Source organism: Somniosus microcephalus, unplaced genomic scaffold, assembly GCF_052327205.1.
Source record: "Somniosus microcephalus isolate GS21.2 unplaced genomic scaffold, FLI_Smic_1.0 scaffold33, whole genome shotgun sequence".
NCBI classification, from domain to species: Eukaryota; Metazoa; Chordata; class Chondrichthyes; order Squaliformes; family Somniosidae; genus Somniosus; species Somniosus microcephalus.
In genome coordinates this window covers 263,177-279,956 of record NW_028225220.1, presented here as the reverse complement: position 1 = coordinate 279,956, position 16,780 = coordinate 263,177, and the positions used below count along the sequence as shown (strand labels likewise).

The following is a 16,780-nucleotide window of genomic DNA, read 5'->3' as shown; positions in this document are numbered from 1 at the left end:
ATTGATCAAATAAAATGGTGTTTATATCGTGAAGAAAGGCACATTCAGCATGTTCACACTGTTCGTTAAGTTAATGGATATTCTCTCAGATTTAACACAGGTTATTTCCCGCTACACCGGGACATCGCAACCAGGATTTTCCACTTAATTCTCTCTGAAAGGAAAAAAAAACACCTTGAGAGAGAGAGAGGATTAAACAATTCAACAACACACCATACAATCAAATGGAGTCTTTTTCACTACTCAGAATGTTCTCTCTGATACTTCACTTCAATTAGCCTTTTATTTAAATAATAAATAAACAACATCTCTCTGACAGTTTCAGTATCATTTGCCGTTAAACACACTCCCCACAATCACAGAATTGAATTAATTACAGCCAGTATAATGGGGTATTTATTTCCACAGTAAATACACAGCATGTTCTCTCTGCTAGTTTCAGTATCACTACCGGTTGAACACACTGCCCATTGTCACACAGTAGAATCCACCCGGGACTGAACACTCCCCCAGCACTGGGGCACAAACAATGCAACAGGTAATAAAACATTGCTCTTACCGGCTTGACGTAGATGTAACATTTTCAGCCACACAGTCACTGCCCATCGGTGGCGGAATGTCCGGGGTTGTGAACGTGTCACAGTGAACATGGTCATTGTTACCAGGAGTGGAAGGAACCGGTAAACCGGGATCAGTGCGGGTCTGAGAGCTGTACACTGTGGGAGAGACAGATTATGGGTTAATGATGGCGGTAAAACCCGCATCAGTGTGGGTCACATATATCTGTCAATTTGGTGAAGGGGCTGGACTTTGCTGGTCTGTGAGTGGAAGAGAATTGTTTTCTACCCACACCCCCGTGCTGGGTTTTACCGCTGGGTGACAGCAGACGAGGTGCGTCTAATATCCGAGAGTCGGGCGGTTCAGTTTGAGCACTGGAATGATTCCTGGTGCGAATATTAACAAGGAAGATAATCCACACTGAACAGCATCAGGGTCTCTTTTCTAGAATATCTCTTTTCTAGAACACTTCATTTCCTGTAATCACAACATGACTTAAATCAACCATCGCCCTGTGTCACCGCCGATTGAAAGGGAATTTAAAACAGCGCCAGCCCATTCCTACACAGAGGGCTGGTGACTGCGGGAATGTCAGAGATGTAACTCACCGAGAGTGGAGAGATCACCGCCGGCACTTCTGAGTGTGAGGAGAACATCAGGAGCACCGTCCAGCAGAAAGTGACCACCCTGAGTGTCAGTGACTCCAGTCTCGACATCGTCATAATCGCCCGGAACCGGACCTGGGAGGAAACAGAGATTTCCACTGAAACCAAATGCCAGCACTGAGTACTCAGAATGATATTATTATAAATCAATCTACCCGGGCCTTGCAGGGCGGGAGAGTGGACCAATGTGGTCTTCGGGTGAAGTGGGGTTATCTGGGGCAATGATTGGACCGTGTCGTGTCGAGGTAGTTTAGTCTCCGTGTTAAAGTCACAAATATCGCATTGAATCACCCACCCAACCTGCACACACAATTCACATTTCACGGCCCATAGAGCCGTGTGAGGAAACACAATGAACTGAATGTTTCCTTCCATTATACCATTGGGGGAAATCGATATGATTTTGTTTCAAATCCAAAGTATTTCCACAACATTTTGTAACTAAAATCACTGTCCAGTACTACGGATCCTTGGCGCTGTCATTTTTCGGCGAGTAAGCTCTGATGTCTTTAGTTGTTGGTTTTAGGTAATAAACTGTGTGAAGTCCAACAAATGCTTGTAGTAATTGGGATTTTTACCCACCCTGAATAGTGGCGGTGTTCCCTTCAGGATTTTCTGATCCCGGATCAATTTCACCCAAAATGTCACTGGTGTAATATTCGATCTGATTGAGGGAGTCAAAGGAACCAGAAACTGTCAAACACAAAAAATGGAGATTGATAGCACATTGGAGCAGACAACATAATCCCTTCATCGACCCATTGACAAAATCCTGGAATTTGGTAACTGACACCATTGTGGGGGATCATTCACTACAAGGACTGTAGTGGTTCAGAGGAAGGCCCACCACTACCTTATCAGGGCAACTAGAGATGGAACATAAATGTCGGCCCTCCCTGCAGTCAGACACAATAATGTACAGTTCATTAGTACAGGTAATACCTCAGGTATCAGAGCAGAGAAAATAGTGTATAACACAGTCGGTTAGTACAGAGAGAGTGAGCGGGGTTTCCTGCTCATGATCCCCCTTGGACATGACAGCAGCACACCCAGCCCAGTCAACACTGCAAAGTCCTGCTCACGAACATCTGGGGACTTGTTCCAAAATTGTGCGAGCTGTCCACAGACTAGCAAGCAACAGCCTGACATATGATGCTCACAGAATCATACATTAAAGCCATTAGGTAACCTCTCCAACACCAACCCTTGGTATGTCTTGTCCCACCGGCAGGATAGACCCACCAGAGGTGGCGGTACAGTGCTATACATTCGGGAGGGAGTGGTAATGGGAGTGCTGAACATTGACTCCAGCACCATGAAGTCTTATGGCTTCAGGTCGAGCTGGGCAAGGAAACCAGCTGCTGATTACCACCTACCACCCTCCCTCAGCTGCTGAATCAGTACTCCTCCATGTTGGACACCACTTGGAAGAAGCACTGAGGGCAGCAAGATTACAGAATTTACAGAATCAATGGTTCAGATCAAAGCTCTGCAGTCCTGTCACATCCAGTAGTGAATGGTGGCGGATAATGAAATATCTAATGGGAGGAAGAGGCTTCATCAATATCCCCATCCCCAATGATGGTGGAGCTTAGCACGTGAGTGAAAAATACAAGGCTGCAATGTTTGCAACCATCTTCAGCCGGAAGTGCCGAGTGGATGATCCATATCGGCCTCCTCCTCAGGTCCCCAATATCACAGAAGCCAGTCTGCAGCCAACTCAATTCACTCCACGTGGTATCAAGAAATGGCTGAATGCACTGGATACAGCAAAGGCTATGGGCTCTAACAACATGCCGGCTGAAGACCTGTGCTCCAGAACCAGCGACGCCTCTAGCCAAGCTGTCCCAGTACAGCTACAGCACTGGCATGTACCCAACAATGTGGAAAACTGCCCAGGTATGACTTGTTCACAAAATGCAGGACAAATCCTATCCGGCCCATTATCGCTCCATCAGCAAAGAAATGGAAGGTGTCACCATTGACCAGACACATAAATACTATGACTACAAGAGCAGATCAGAGGCTGGGTATTCTACGGCGACTGTCTCATTTCCTGACTGCCCAAAGCCTTTCCAGCATCTACAAGGCACAAGTCAGGAGTGTGCTGGAATACTCTCCACTTGCCTGGATGAGTGCAGCTCCTGCAACACTCAAGAAGCTCAACACCATTGAGGACAATTCAGCCCGCTTGATTGGCACCCCATCCAGCACCTTATAGATTCACTCCCTCCACCACCAGTGCCCCGTGGCTCCAGTGTGTACCATCTACAAGATACACTGCAGCAACTCACCAAGGCGTCTTCAGCAGTACCTCCCAAACCCGCGACCTCTACCACCTAGAAGGACAAGGCCAGCAGGCACCTGGGACCACCATCTACTTCAAGTTCCCTCCAAGTTGCACACCATTCTGACATGGAAATATATCGACATTCCTTCATCGTCGTTGGGTCAAAATCCTGTAACTCCCTCTGTAACTGCACTGTGGGAATACCCTCACCACAGGGACTCAAGCGGTTCAAGAAGGCATCTCACCTCCACCTTCTCAAGGGCAATTAGGGATGGGCAATAAATGTTGGCCTTGCCAGCCAATCCAGGAACGGAAAAAAAATCCATTGTGGGAAATTAACATGACCTTGTTTCAAATCCAAATTATTTCTACAATATTTTTTAACCAAATCCACTGTCCGGTATTGTGGGTCCTTGTCAGTGTCATTAATCGGCAAGTAAGCTTTTTATCTTTAGTTGTTGGTTTTAGGTAGTAGAAAGCGTGAAGTGCAAAAAAGAGATTGTAGGAAGTAAAAATGTACCCACCCTGAATACTGGAGGACTTCCCTTCAGGATTTTCTGATCCCGGGTCAGTGTCACCCAAAACGTCACTGGTGTAATATTCAATCTGATTGAGGGAGTCAGTGGAACCATAAACTGTCAAACACAAATAATGGATGGTTATTGGAGAGGTTGTTCAGGATATCGGAGCAGAAAACATAAACCGGATTTTCCGGGGCCTATGATCGCATACACACAACGTACATGATCATAAGTGTCCCACAAGTTCCGTGTTTCCACATGTGATGCACTTGAACAAAAACGCAGAGCTTGCAATCTGTCAAGATTCTGTTTGACAGATGGTGCTCACCCGCAGGAAATGGACATTCGCAGGCGCAGGATTCAGCTCTTTGCCCAACTACCGCCCAGCGAATGAACACAACACTTACACCTGGTAAAAGCAAGAGTAAGGCCTTCTTGTACGATAGCAAAATACTGCAGATGTTGGAAATCCGAAATAACAACAGAAAATGCTGGAAAAACTCAGCAAGTCAGGCAACATCCGTGGAGAGAAATTTGAGTTGACGTTTCGGGTTTGACCCTTCTTCAAAACTGGAGAGAAAAGGAACTAGATCGAAGGCAGGGCTGCGATCGGACAAAAGAATAAAAGAACCAAAAGAAGTAAAAGAGAAGTAAAAGGCCTTCTTGTACCAGTGTAAGCATTTAAATACACAGTAAAATACATTTATTTAAATGATTTAAACATACATAAACGTTTAAAATTAGTTTCCGATATTTTATGCCCCTTGAAAAAAGTTTAAATTTATTTTTCAAAATATTTAATTTTCTTTTAAATGTTTAATTACATTTTATTTTAATTAATTTTGACCATGTGATGATTTACTTTTATTTCAGTTTTGTTAAAATGTATTTTTTAGGGGATTCCTATTATGCTTACGTGGATTCCGTATGTAAATATTTGTCCTTCAATCAACATAACAAGAACAGATTATCCGGTCATTATCACATTGCTGTTTGTGGGAGCTTGCTGTGCGTAACTTGCCTGCCGCATTTTCCACATTGCAACAGTGACTGCACTCTAAAAGTACTTCATTAATTGTAAAGCGCTTTGAGGCGTCCAGTTGTCATAAAAGGCGCTATATAAATGCAAGTCTTTCTTTAAATTGAATCCCCATAAGAATAATGAGAACCCCCTTTGTGATTTATTGGGCTGGCCCACCTGATCCCAGGGGCGCTTGCAAGTGCTCCTGGGATACGTGGGCCTTTACACAGGCATATGCCTGGAGGCCCAGGAGCGCAAATGTCCGAAGGTCCAGGGGCAGCAGGTAGGTGCTGAGTTTACTTGTGGTTCAGAGGCATTCACCCGCGGGAAGCCTCCAACTGCAATTTCCAGCCCTATCCCGGATTTTCCGTGGCCTAAGACGGCGTACACACACCATCGTAAGTTTCCCGCAAGTTCCGGGGTTCCGCGCGTGATGCCCGACAATCCAGAACTTGCAATCTGTCCAGATTCTGTTTTACACATCGTTGGAATCCGCAGGATATTGACATTCACTGGTGCAGAGTTGGACTATTTGCCCAACTGCTGCCCAGCGAATGCCCACGAAACCCTTATGCCTGCTAAAAACAGTGGTATGGCATTTTTTTACCAGCGTAAGGGTTTAAATAATTCTTGAAATAAATTTTTTAAAGTGATGTAAATATTTAAAATTAGTTTAGGTTATTTTTGCCCCTTTAAAAATGTTTATATTTAGTCTACAAGAAAAATGGTTTTAAATTGTATTTTAACTGATTTGGAACCTCTGATTATTTATTTTGATTTAAGTGGTGTGAAACTGCGCTTTCAATTTGCGGTCGCAGGCTTCCCGCGGGCGGTTGCCTCCGAGCCGCAAGAATAGTGCGAACCGACCTGATGGTCACGGATATTCGGACACTTGCGCTCCTGGGCCTCTCCGCGCACACCTGTGTAAAGGCCCACGTATCCCGGGGCGCACGCACTTCGCAAATACCTTGGGATCACGTGGGCCGGCCCAACCAATCATAAAGGGGAATCCCCATAATCATGATAGGAATCCCCTAAAAAAGACAATTACACACCAGTTAAATAAAAACAAATCATTACACATTCAAAATGAATTAAAATACAATTTAATGAAACTTATAAAGCTAAAGTTTAATTTTGCGAAATATAAATTTAAATGTTTTACAGGGGCTTAAAAGAACCTAAACTAATTTTAAAGGTTTGTTATTTTTATCTAATTTTAAAAGTATTTTAATAGTTACTTAAAGTCTTACGCTGTTAAAACAAAGTCCTTATCGCTGCTTTTACCAGGTGTAAATTTCACGGGCATTCGCTGGGCAGTAGTTGGGTAAATAGCCCAGCTCTCCCCAGCGAATGTTCATTTCCGGGGATGCGGTGGATCTGTCGAGCTGAAACTTGACAAATCGTATGTTCTGAGTTTTCGCGCATGTTCATCGTGGAAACCCAGTGGTTGCGGGGCACTAGCGGCTGCGTACACACCGCGTACTCGGTCATCGGCCCAAGAAAATCTGGACCATTCTGGTTACCGAGACTCCATACTAAAATGGAATCCCCATACGCAAAATAGGAATTCCCCATTGAGATTGATTGGACTGGCACACTGCTTGCGAACCGCTTGCGCCCCTGGGATATGGGGCATTTACGCATGTGGATGCCTGCAGGCCCAGGAGCGGAACAGAGCAAAGGTCTGGAGGCAGCAGGTAGCTGCATACTTTTCTTGTAGGAAGTCACACAACACCAGGTTATAGTCCAACAGCTTTATTTGAAATCACAAGCTTCCGGAGCGCTGCTCCTTCATCCACCTGACGAAGGAGCAGCGCTCCGAAAGTTTGTGATTTCAAATAAAGCTGTTGGACTATAACCTGGTGTTGTGTGACTTCCTACATTTGTCCACCCCAGTCCAACACCGGCATCTCCACATCATGGCTACTTTTCTTGTAGTTCAGAGTCGTTCGCCCGTGGCAGGACTCCAACTGCAATTTCGAGGCCAATTTTGGGCCATATTTTCTGATCAGAGACTTCCCGCGTGCGGAGGCCGCCGATCTGGAAAAAATCCACGGGCTAACCTGAGGGCTCCCGAGGTGAATATAGTTCTGCTCCTGGGCCTCTCCAAGTCTAAAGGCGCCGGGCCCACGTATCCCAGAGGCACATGCGGTTCGCAAGCGTCCCTGGGACCATGTGGGCACTGGGGAGCCAATCAAAGAAGGAAATCTCCCTTCATACACTTGACAGACAGTCCGGAAACAGTAAAACTTTAAATACATTTTAAAATAAGCCATCACCTTTTGAAAATTAGTTGAAATTACAAAAAGTTAAATATTTTTAAAAAAATGAAATTTTTTGAACAAAATAATTAAAGTTTTTTACGGGGCTAGAAATAAACTGACCTTTTTTGAAAGTATTTTTACATGATAACTGAGTGAAAACATTGTTTTGTTTTACTTTTTAATACTCTTATCCTGGTTAAAGCAGGCCTGCTTTTACCTGGTGTAAGAATTGTTTGGGTTTACTGCGGGCGGAGGGTCTCCAGAAAGCGGAACTCTCTGCCCGCGGAGGCCCTTCTCCAGGGCAGGCGGAGGATCTGTCTAGGCCATTCTTGACTGATCGGAAAAGCTGGTTTTCAGCACATCCGCTGTGCATGCGTGAAACCGGCATTTCCGATGTCCCTGCGGGTGCGTACACAGCGCGTAAACACCCGTAAGGATCAGAATATCTGGCCAAAGGAAAGGCGATAAGTGCAGGAATGAAGATGGGCAGCACGGTGGCATAGTGGTTAGCACTGTTGCCTCACAGCGCCAGGGACCCGGGTTCGAATCCGGCCTCGGGTGACTGTCTGTGTGGAGTTTGCACATTCTCCCCGTGTTTGCGTGGGTTTTCTCCGGGTGCTCCGGTTTCCTCCCACAGTCCAAAGATGTGCGGGGTTAGGTTGATTGGCTATGATAAAAATTGACCCTTAGTGTTAGGGGGATTAAATACGTGGGGTTATGGGGATAGGGTGGGATATGTGTAGGGGTTACGGGGATCGGGTGGGATATGTGTCGGTGCAGGCTTGATGGGCCGAAATGGCCTCTATCTGTACTGTGAGGTTTCTGTGATTTCTGTGATTTCTGTGAATCGATCTGTGACTTCATGTCATGTTTGAGTGAATATAAAGTAAAAGAATACAATCAGCCGCTGGGTTTATTATTCCTGGGCACAGATATCTGAGGGAGTCCGTGTGGAGCCGGGTGGGAAATAGAAACAGCGTCTCTGCTCGCTATTTACAACCAAACCATAAACCCGCTCTTTGAGCAATACCGACCAGTGGAAATCTTCCCAAACCATTGCTGTTCTCACTATACACATGGACACAGAGACACTCTCACTGTCATAGGACTCCTTCACATGGGGACAGTGAGCGGACTGCTGATCGTGTCCAGTCAGTACATTCACCACTAAAAGGGGTATTTAAGGGGAGGCAACATTTGTCCAGTGAAGATTCGATATCAACGGAAAATACAGACCTGAACCCTGGGTCTGAGCGGAATCCTCGCCAGGGGGAATATTCTCAATCTCTTCATAAATTGCTTGGTACAAACCAGCAGGTGACTCCCTACCGCGAGTGACAGCACCTGTTGGAGGGAGGGCGGGGAGATTAACATGTTGATTCACTTCACGCGCGTTTCACGGGAATTCATCTGCGAATAAATCCAAATAACAGATATAGTGATATTCAAGGGACAGAATCAGTTAGCGTGAAAGTGGAGGAGTTTAGTTGTGTTTGTGATTCCGTGTGTGTGTCTGTGTCTCTGTGCAGACACATGTTCACCTCCAGCAGACTGCGGCCAGTTGTATTGACCTGGGGAAGAGGGAATGAGGGGGTATCAGGAGAAATGAGCTCCAGTTGATCGGTCGGTTACGGGGCCACACGGGGAGTTCAGCTGAAGAGAAGCTGGGTGAAGTTGACTGATCTCTGCGGACAGCATCAGTTTGGAAGCGCGAGTGACGAGCTGATGGTTCTCTGGCATGTCCCGTCATTGTGAGAGGAGCCTTGCTGTGTACACAGAGCAGGAGTGTGTTGGGTGGGTGAGATAGGAGTGGAATAGTTGTGTTGGGATGTAGAGTAATCACCAGAGAATGCAGAAAGTCCTATAAAACTGTCACCTCTCAACATGGTGGGCAGAACCCGGTCAGAGAGTTCGAGATTGGGCATCCGGACCCAGAAACTAAAGGGGTGGAACGGATACCCAATGGAATAAATGAAGAACAACAGACCAATAAATAACTGAGCGCACAGCCTAAACAGTTCAATAAACTTTCTGTCCCATTGTTGCAGCAAGTAAATTCTTCAGGAATCTCATGTACCGGCTGATGAACTGGGACAGTGAATGTGAACACTTTAAATAACTCTCCATTTTAAATGTCCTATTTTACTAAATCGGGCAGCACATTGAATGGAACATTTCGCCAAAAGCTAATTCAGATTTATTGCTAACAAGACAACATGACACTCTATGGAAAATGTAGTGAACTGGAGACTCGCCCGGATATGAAGCGATCTGAGATCAAGTGTTAATTCAGCGGCAAGATATGAGCCTCACCTCTTCTTGTTGCCTTTCTCTGTATTACCGCCATCAGTGCGATCAGCTCACAGATTAGAAGGACTCCGAGCGTTATGCAGATGGCAACAAGGAAGGAGGTGGTTTTTCCTCCCTTTCCTTAATCACAAGATTACAGAAAGATTAAAACACAGACACAGTCCGCCTTGTATTTTAAAAATGTTCCAGTCAATTTGGAACCGATCACGTGATCTTCAGAAATTAACAAAATCAAGAAAATCTCAATAACACCAATACCACTAATACGATCGCTAACATCAATACTAATAATAGTACTAATAATGATAAGTAGCTGCAGGTGTGGAAGGAGAAGCAGCAGGAGGCAAATCGAGTTCTGTGGAATATATTGTACAAACATTTCATGAACTTCAAACATTAGGTTTTATATTAAAAATATAAACGTTGTTATTAATTTGCGAAATCCATGAGTAATGATCACAGAACGAGGAAACCCCTGCGACCCTTACCGGAACAAATTACACTGGCATGTTCCTTGGGATCACAGTCATGCTGACCTGGCGGTGAGGAACGACAGTCGGACAGAAAGGATTCACTTCCGGTGCACTTCACCTCATCCAGCCAGATAAGACCAGCACCCTGGGCCATGGCGGCCCCTCCTGCGGCCAATAGAGCGGAGCCGCAACCCAGCTGTCTGCAGACAACATTGGCATCGGCCATATCCCAGGAGTCATCACACACCGTGCCCCAGCTGTTATTGGACAATATCTCCACTCTGCCGGAGCAATTGGTGTTGCCTCCAACCAGGCGCAACGGTTGTCCCGAGTCTATCAAAGAGAATCATTGATTGTTATTTATTTAGTACAAGCCTGGAATACAAGTCAGATAGTTGGTATAATGAAGGGGAGGAAGCACCTGATGAATGTTTATGTTTAGAACCAGATTCTCGAATGCAGACCCTTGAACTGTGGGATCTCTTCGGCAGTTTGACTTCTGTTGAGAAGAGAAATATGCTGACTGTATTGGACAGCAATGTTTGAAATGACACCCGCACATTGAGAGGTTCCTTGTGTTACCTGAACAAGCAACACCTGCATCCTCCCTGTGATCACAGTTGTGTTCCCCCCACGGGTCTGTCTGACACTGCCAAAGGAAGGATTCGTCCGAATCACACTCCATCGCATCGAGCCAAATGGGTCCAGATCCCGCTCCGAATATCCGAGTATCATAATCAATAGATGTGAGGGGGCCGCACTGTAACTGTTTACAGATCACTTCTGCATCATGCCGATCCAGTTTATCTGAGCACACTGTTCCCCAGGTCCCATTGTAGAACACTTCCACTCTTCCCTCACAGCGATGCTTTCCATTCACCAGTCGTATCTCTTTGTGCTCTGTCAATGAAACAAGAAATATCCAGGTGTTTCGATTGATCACTCTCTGTGTTCATACTGCACAACACATGTTGTACCGGCTGTGGTCACTGGTGTCGATAATTATTTCAGAAATTTAATAGAAATACAGCTAGAAATCGAAAATAAAACAAACAATAAAAACAGAGCATTCTGGAAATACTCAGCAGGTCAGGCAGCATCTGCGGAGAGAGAAACCGAATTCGATTTCCAGGACGATGACCATTCGTCAGAACTTGAATAAAGTTAGAGATGTAACAGGTTTTAAGCAAGTACAGGAGCGGGAAATTGGGGAGGGGAGGAAGGAACAAAAGGGAAAGTCAGTGATAGGGTGGAAGGCAGGAGAGATTGAGAGACAAAAGGGATGATGGTGCGAGGCAAAAGGAGATGATAATGGGACAAGGACAGAAACAAAATACAAACGCAAAACACTGTGGATGCTGAAAATCTGAAATAAAAACAAAAAGTGCTGGAAATACTCAGCAGGTCAGGCAGCATCTGTGGAGAGAGAAACAGAGTTAATGTTTCAGGACGATGACCCTTTCGTCAGATCTGGAAAATGCTGGAGTTGGAACAGGTTTTTAAGCAAGTACAGGAGCGGGAAATTGGGGAGGAGAGAAAGAACAAAAGGGAAGGTCTGTGATAGAGTGGAAGGCAGGAGAGTTTGAGAGCCAAAAGGGATGATGGTGCAAGGCAAAAGGAGATGGTAATGGGGCAAAAGAAACAAAAGATGTGTCCAGAGGAGGTATTAATAGGAATAACAGAATCATCAGCAATCGCTACTGCACGAAAACATTTGGGCAGAGGTTATGATCTGATATTGCTGAACTTAATGTTGAGTCCTGAACTCTGTAAATTTCCTTACCGAAAGATGAAGTGCTTCTTCTTCGAGTTTACATTGAGCTTCATGGACTGGTGTAGGAGTTTGAAGACAGCGAGGTCAGAGTGGGAGGGGGGCAAAGAATAAAAATGACAGGTCACTGGAAGCTTGGTGTCAGCTTGCAGACTGAATGGAGGTGTTCCACAAAGCGAACACCAATCTGCGTTTGGCCTCCCCAATGTAGAGGGGACCGCATCGTGAGCAGCGAATGCTCAATACTAAATTTAAAGAAGTACAAGTAAATCGCTGTTCCACCTGGAAGGAGTGTTTGGAGCCCTGGATGGTGGGAAGGGAAGTGGTAAAATGGCAGCTATTGATTCTCCTGCGCTTGCATGGGAAGGTGCTGTGGGAAGGCGATGGGGTGTTGGGGGTGATTGAGGAGTGGACCAGGGTGTCGCAGACGCAACGGTCCATTCAGAATGCTGAAAGGGGAGGGGACATGTGTTTGGTGGTGGGAACATGCTGGAAGTGGCAGAAATGTTGGAGGTTGATCTGTTGAATGCGAAGGCTGGTGGGGTCGAAGGTAAAGACAAGGGGAACCATATCGTGGTTCTGCGAGGGAGGAATGGGGTGAGAGCAGAGGTACGGGCAATGGAAAGGACAGTTCGAGTGCCCTTTCAACCATGGTGGAGGGGACTCCTCGGTTGAGGAAAAAGGAAGACATATCGGAAACACTAGGATGGAAGGTGGCATCATCAGAACAGATGCGATGGAGATGGAGAAACTGGGAGAATGGAATAGAATCCTTCCAGGAAGCAGCCTGGGAGGAAATGTAGTTAAGTTAGCTGTGGGAGTCAGTAGGCTTATAGCAGATATTGGTTGTTAGCCTATCCCCAGAAATGGAGAGAGAGATGTCGAGGAAGGGAAGAGTCTCAGATTGACCATGTGAAGGCCAGGTAGCGCTGGAAATTGCTCACAAAGTTGATGACATTTGCCAGTTCGGCACAAAAGGAGGAAATGGCATCGATACAGTCATCAACGTTCCAGAATCAGATGTGAGGGATGGGGCCTGAGTAAGAATGGAACAAAGAATGTTCCACATATCCCACGAAAAGACAAGCACAGCTAGGATACATACGGCTTCCCATAGCAAAGCCATTTATTTGGAAGAAGTGAGTGGAGTCAAATGAGACGTTGTTCAATGTGAGAACATTTTCAGCCAGGCAGGGGAGAATGGTGGTGGATGGTGACTGGTTGACCCACCATTCAATGAAGAAGCTGAGAATATTCAGGCTGTCCTGGTGGGGGATGGATGTGTAGAGTCCATGGCGAAAAGCAGATCGGTAGTGCCAGGAAACTGGAAGCTGTTCAAGTAGTGGAAGGTGTCAGAAGATTCATGGATGCAGGTGTGAAGAGGCTGGATAAGTTGAGAAAAAAAGTCGAGATAGGAAGGAATCATTTCCATGGGGCGAGAACAGGCTGAAACATTGGGTCTACCAGGGCAGTCCTGTTTGTAGATCTTGGGGTGGAGGTAGAATCGGGCTGTGTGGGGTTGGGGGTCTATGAAGTTGGAGGCCATTGAGGGAAGATGCGGTCGGCGACCGTCTTTCAAACAATGGCTTGATGTTCGGTGGTGGGGTCTTGGTCCACGGGGAGGTACGAGGTGGCTTCAGAGACTGGGCGTTCAGACTCTACAAGTTAGAGGTCGGTTCGCCAATCAACAGCAGCGCCACCCTTGCCAGCTGGTTTAATGACAATATTAGGATTAGATACAAGAGAATGGATCGCTGCAATGTCAGAGGGAGGTAGATTAGAGTGAGTGAGTGGAGCAGAGAAACTGAGACAGCCGATGTCACGTTGGCAGTTCCCAATGAAAGGAACTAGAGACGGTAGGAGGCCAGAGCAACGGGTATAGGGGGAACGAGAATTCTGAAGATGGTAGGAAGCATCCACTGTGCGGGGGCAGATTCTGGCCAGATAAGTGGGCACGGAGGTGATGGTGATGGAAGATTAGTGCAGCATTGTGCCGATCTCGAAATTCACTGAGTTAGGGGCATATGGGATGCTGATCATATGGGGTCAGACCGGATAGTGAAAACACAGCAAGGGCTGAAATTGAAAGTTCGATGTCAGCTCAAGGAACAGCTCCTCATCAATTGATTAGACACATTACAGCCTTCCAGATTCAAAATTGAGTTAAACAATTTCAGAACATAACTTTGCTGTAATTTTTTCAGATGGCAGCCATTGCTGATGATTCTGCGGTTCCCATTTACACCTCCACTAGACCCAACTTTAGTTTCTTTACTTGTCCCATTACCATCTGCTTTTGCTTGGCACCATCACCAGTTTTGTCATTTATTCTCCCCTGACTTTGCGTATGTTCTTTGCTCCACTCCCAGCTTTCCCACTACTGTACTTGCTTAAAAACCTGTTACATATTTTTCCAGTTCTGATGAAAAACCATCGATCTCAAACGTTAACTCTGTCAGTGTCACCAAAGATGCTGCCTGACCTGCATAATATTTCCAGCATTTTCTGTTTTTATTTCAGATATCCAGCAACTACAGTGTTTTGCTTTTATATGTAATAAAGAATAACCAACATGGATTTCAAAGAGAAAGTCATGCTTTACCAACGTTATTGAATTAATGAAGAAGTTACAGAAAATATAGACAAGGGTAATGTGGTGGGTGCAATATACGTGGATTTGAAAAAGGTCTTCGATACGTTAGCGCGTCATAGAAACAGGACTGAGGTCAGGCGATGTGGAGTCAGAGGACAAGTAGCAGAATAGATAGCTACCTGGCTACAAAACAGGAAACAGATAGTTGGGGTTAAAGGTATTTATCAGACTGGTGGAAGCTCAGAACTGGTGTTCCCCAAGGATCGGTGCAGGGACTGCTGCTGTTCATCATTTACATAAACGATTTGGACTTGGGATTTGGAAGTACAATTTTAAATAAATGGAGTACACCAATCTGGGGGCTATAGTTAATACCGAGGAAGATTGCAACAAAATATTAGAAGATATTAATAAACTTGCAGAATGGGCGTGTAAATGGTAAATTAATTTTTATATCAGTAAGTGTTAGGTCGTGCATTTGCATAAGCAGCATAAGGAGGCCACAAAATCTTTGGAAAATAAACGCTCAATTGGGATAGAGGAACAAAAGATACACTTAAACTAATAATTAAAACTAGCAATGGAAGTTAACAAGGGCATAAGAACGCAAACAAAGCAAGGAGGTTCAATTCAAGTGGAATTTAATTGAAAAGCAAGGACATTACTTTAAACGATAGCAAAATACTATAGATGCTGGAAATCCGAAATAACAACAGAAAATGCTGGAAAAACTCAGCAGGCCAGGCAACATCCATGGAGAGAGAAATAGAGTCAACGTTTCAGGTCAAAACCCTTTGTCAAGTCTGAAAAAACACAGGGAATGAAACACATTAAAAGGCCAGGCTGGGAGAGAACAAAAGAGAAGTGATGAAACATTAAGCATTATTCAAAAGGAGACGAGATGGTGATAGGAATAGTGGAGAAAATAAACAGCTCTAGATTAGGTGTGAAATGTGCTGGCAGAATGGGAGACAGCTGCCATGTGGGAGAGAAAAAAAGGGGGAGGGCCAAAACAAAGATATGGATAAAAAATATAAGTAAAAATGTAATGGGGGCCGAGGTCTGAGTGGGAATGGGGCGGTGAATTAAAAGGACAGGCGACCGGAAGCTCGGGGTCATCCTTATGGACTGAACGGAGGTATTCTGCAAAGCGGTCACCCAATCCGCGTTTGGTCTCCCCAATGTAGAGGAGACCACATCGTGAGCAGCGAATACATTATACTAGTTTGCAAGAAGTACAAATAAATCGCTGTTTCACCTGGAAGGGGTGTTTGGGGCCCTGGCCAGTGGGAAGGGGGGAGGTATAAGGGCAGGTGTTGCATCTCCTGTGCTTGCACGGGTAGGTTCCGGGCAAAGGGGAAGGGGTGCTGGGGGTGATAGAGGAGTGGACTAGGGTGTCTTGGAGGGAGTGGTCACTACTCAATGCTGAAAGGGGAGGGGAGGGGAAGATGCATTTGGTGGTGGGATCATGTTGGAGGTGGCGGAAGATGATCCGTTGAATGTGGAGGCTGGTGGGGTGAAAGGTGAGGACAAGGGGAAACCTATCGTGGGTCCGGGAGGGAGGGGCAGGGATGAGGGCAGATGTGCGGTGATAGAATGGACATGATCGAGGGCTGTGTCAACCATGGTAGAGGGGAATCCTCGGTTGAGGAAATAGGAAGGCATGTCGGAATCACTGGTGTGGAAGGTGGCATCGACGAAGCAGATGCAGGGGAGATGGAGAAACTGGGAGAATGTATAGAGTCCTGACAGGAGTCGGAGTGAGAGGAAGTGTAGTCCACGTAGCTGTGGGAGTCAGTGGGCTTGTAGTGAATGTTGGTCAATAACCTATCCCCAGAGATGGAAACGGAGAAGTCGAGGAAGAAACATAGAAACATAGAAGATAGGAGCAGAAGTAGGCCATTCGGCCCCTCGAGCCTGCTCCGCCATTCAATGAGATCATGGCTGATCATCCAAACTCAGTACCCTGTCCCTGCCTTCTCCCAATATCCCTTGATCCCTTTAGCCTTAAGAAATATATCTAACACCTTCTTCAATATATTTAATGAATTGGCCTCTACTGCCTTCTGTGGTAGAGAATTCCACAGGTTCACCACTCTGTGGGTGAAGAAATTCCTCCTCAGCTCTGTCCTAAATGGCTTCCCCCTTATCCTTAGACTGTGACAATTGGTTCTGCATTCCCCCGCCATCGGGAACATCCTTCCTGCATCTAGTCTGTCTAGTCCTGTTAGAATTTTATAAGTTTCAATGAGATCCACTGTCATTCTTCTAAACTCCAGCAAGTATAAGCCCAATCGACCCAATCTCTCCT

The 16,780-nt window shown here is 45.7% G+C and overlaps 1 protein-coding gene across 1 annotated transcript in view; it reads right to left on the bottom strand.

Annotated features, from left to right (window-relative positions):
- Positions 1-555: 555 nt before the first annotated feature.
- Positions 556-16,780, bottom strand: part of LOC147083870 (scavenger receptor cysteine-rich domain-containing protein DMBT1-like) — a 43,425-nt gene continuing 27,200 nt past the window's right edge. The window contains exons 8-16 of the mRNA XM_085980080.1: positions 10,688-11,005; positions 10,527-10,604; positions 10,121-10,438; positions 9,948-9,987; positions 9,636-9,754; positions 8,559-8,666; positions 4,038-4,148; positions 1,167-1,298; positions 556-716 (exon numbers count right to left, since the gene is read on the bottom strand). Of these exons, the coding sequence (XP_085836206.1) occupies positions 556-716; positions 1,167-1,298; positions 4,038-4,148; positions 8,559-8,666; positions 9,636-9,754; positions 9,948-9,987; positions 10,121-10,438; positions 10,527-10,604; positions 10,688-11,005 (1,385 nt within the window). The remainder of the gene's footprint in view (positions 717-1,166; positions 1,299-4,037; positions 4,149-8,558; positions 8,667-9,635; positions 9,755-9,947; positions 9,988-10,120; positions 10,439-10,526; positions 10,605-10,687; positions 11,006-16,780) is intronic.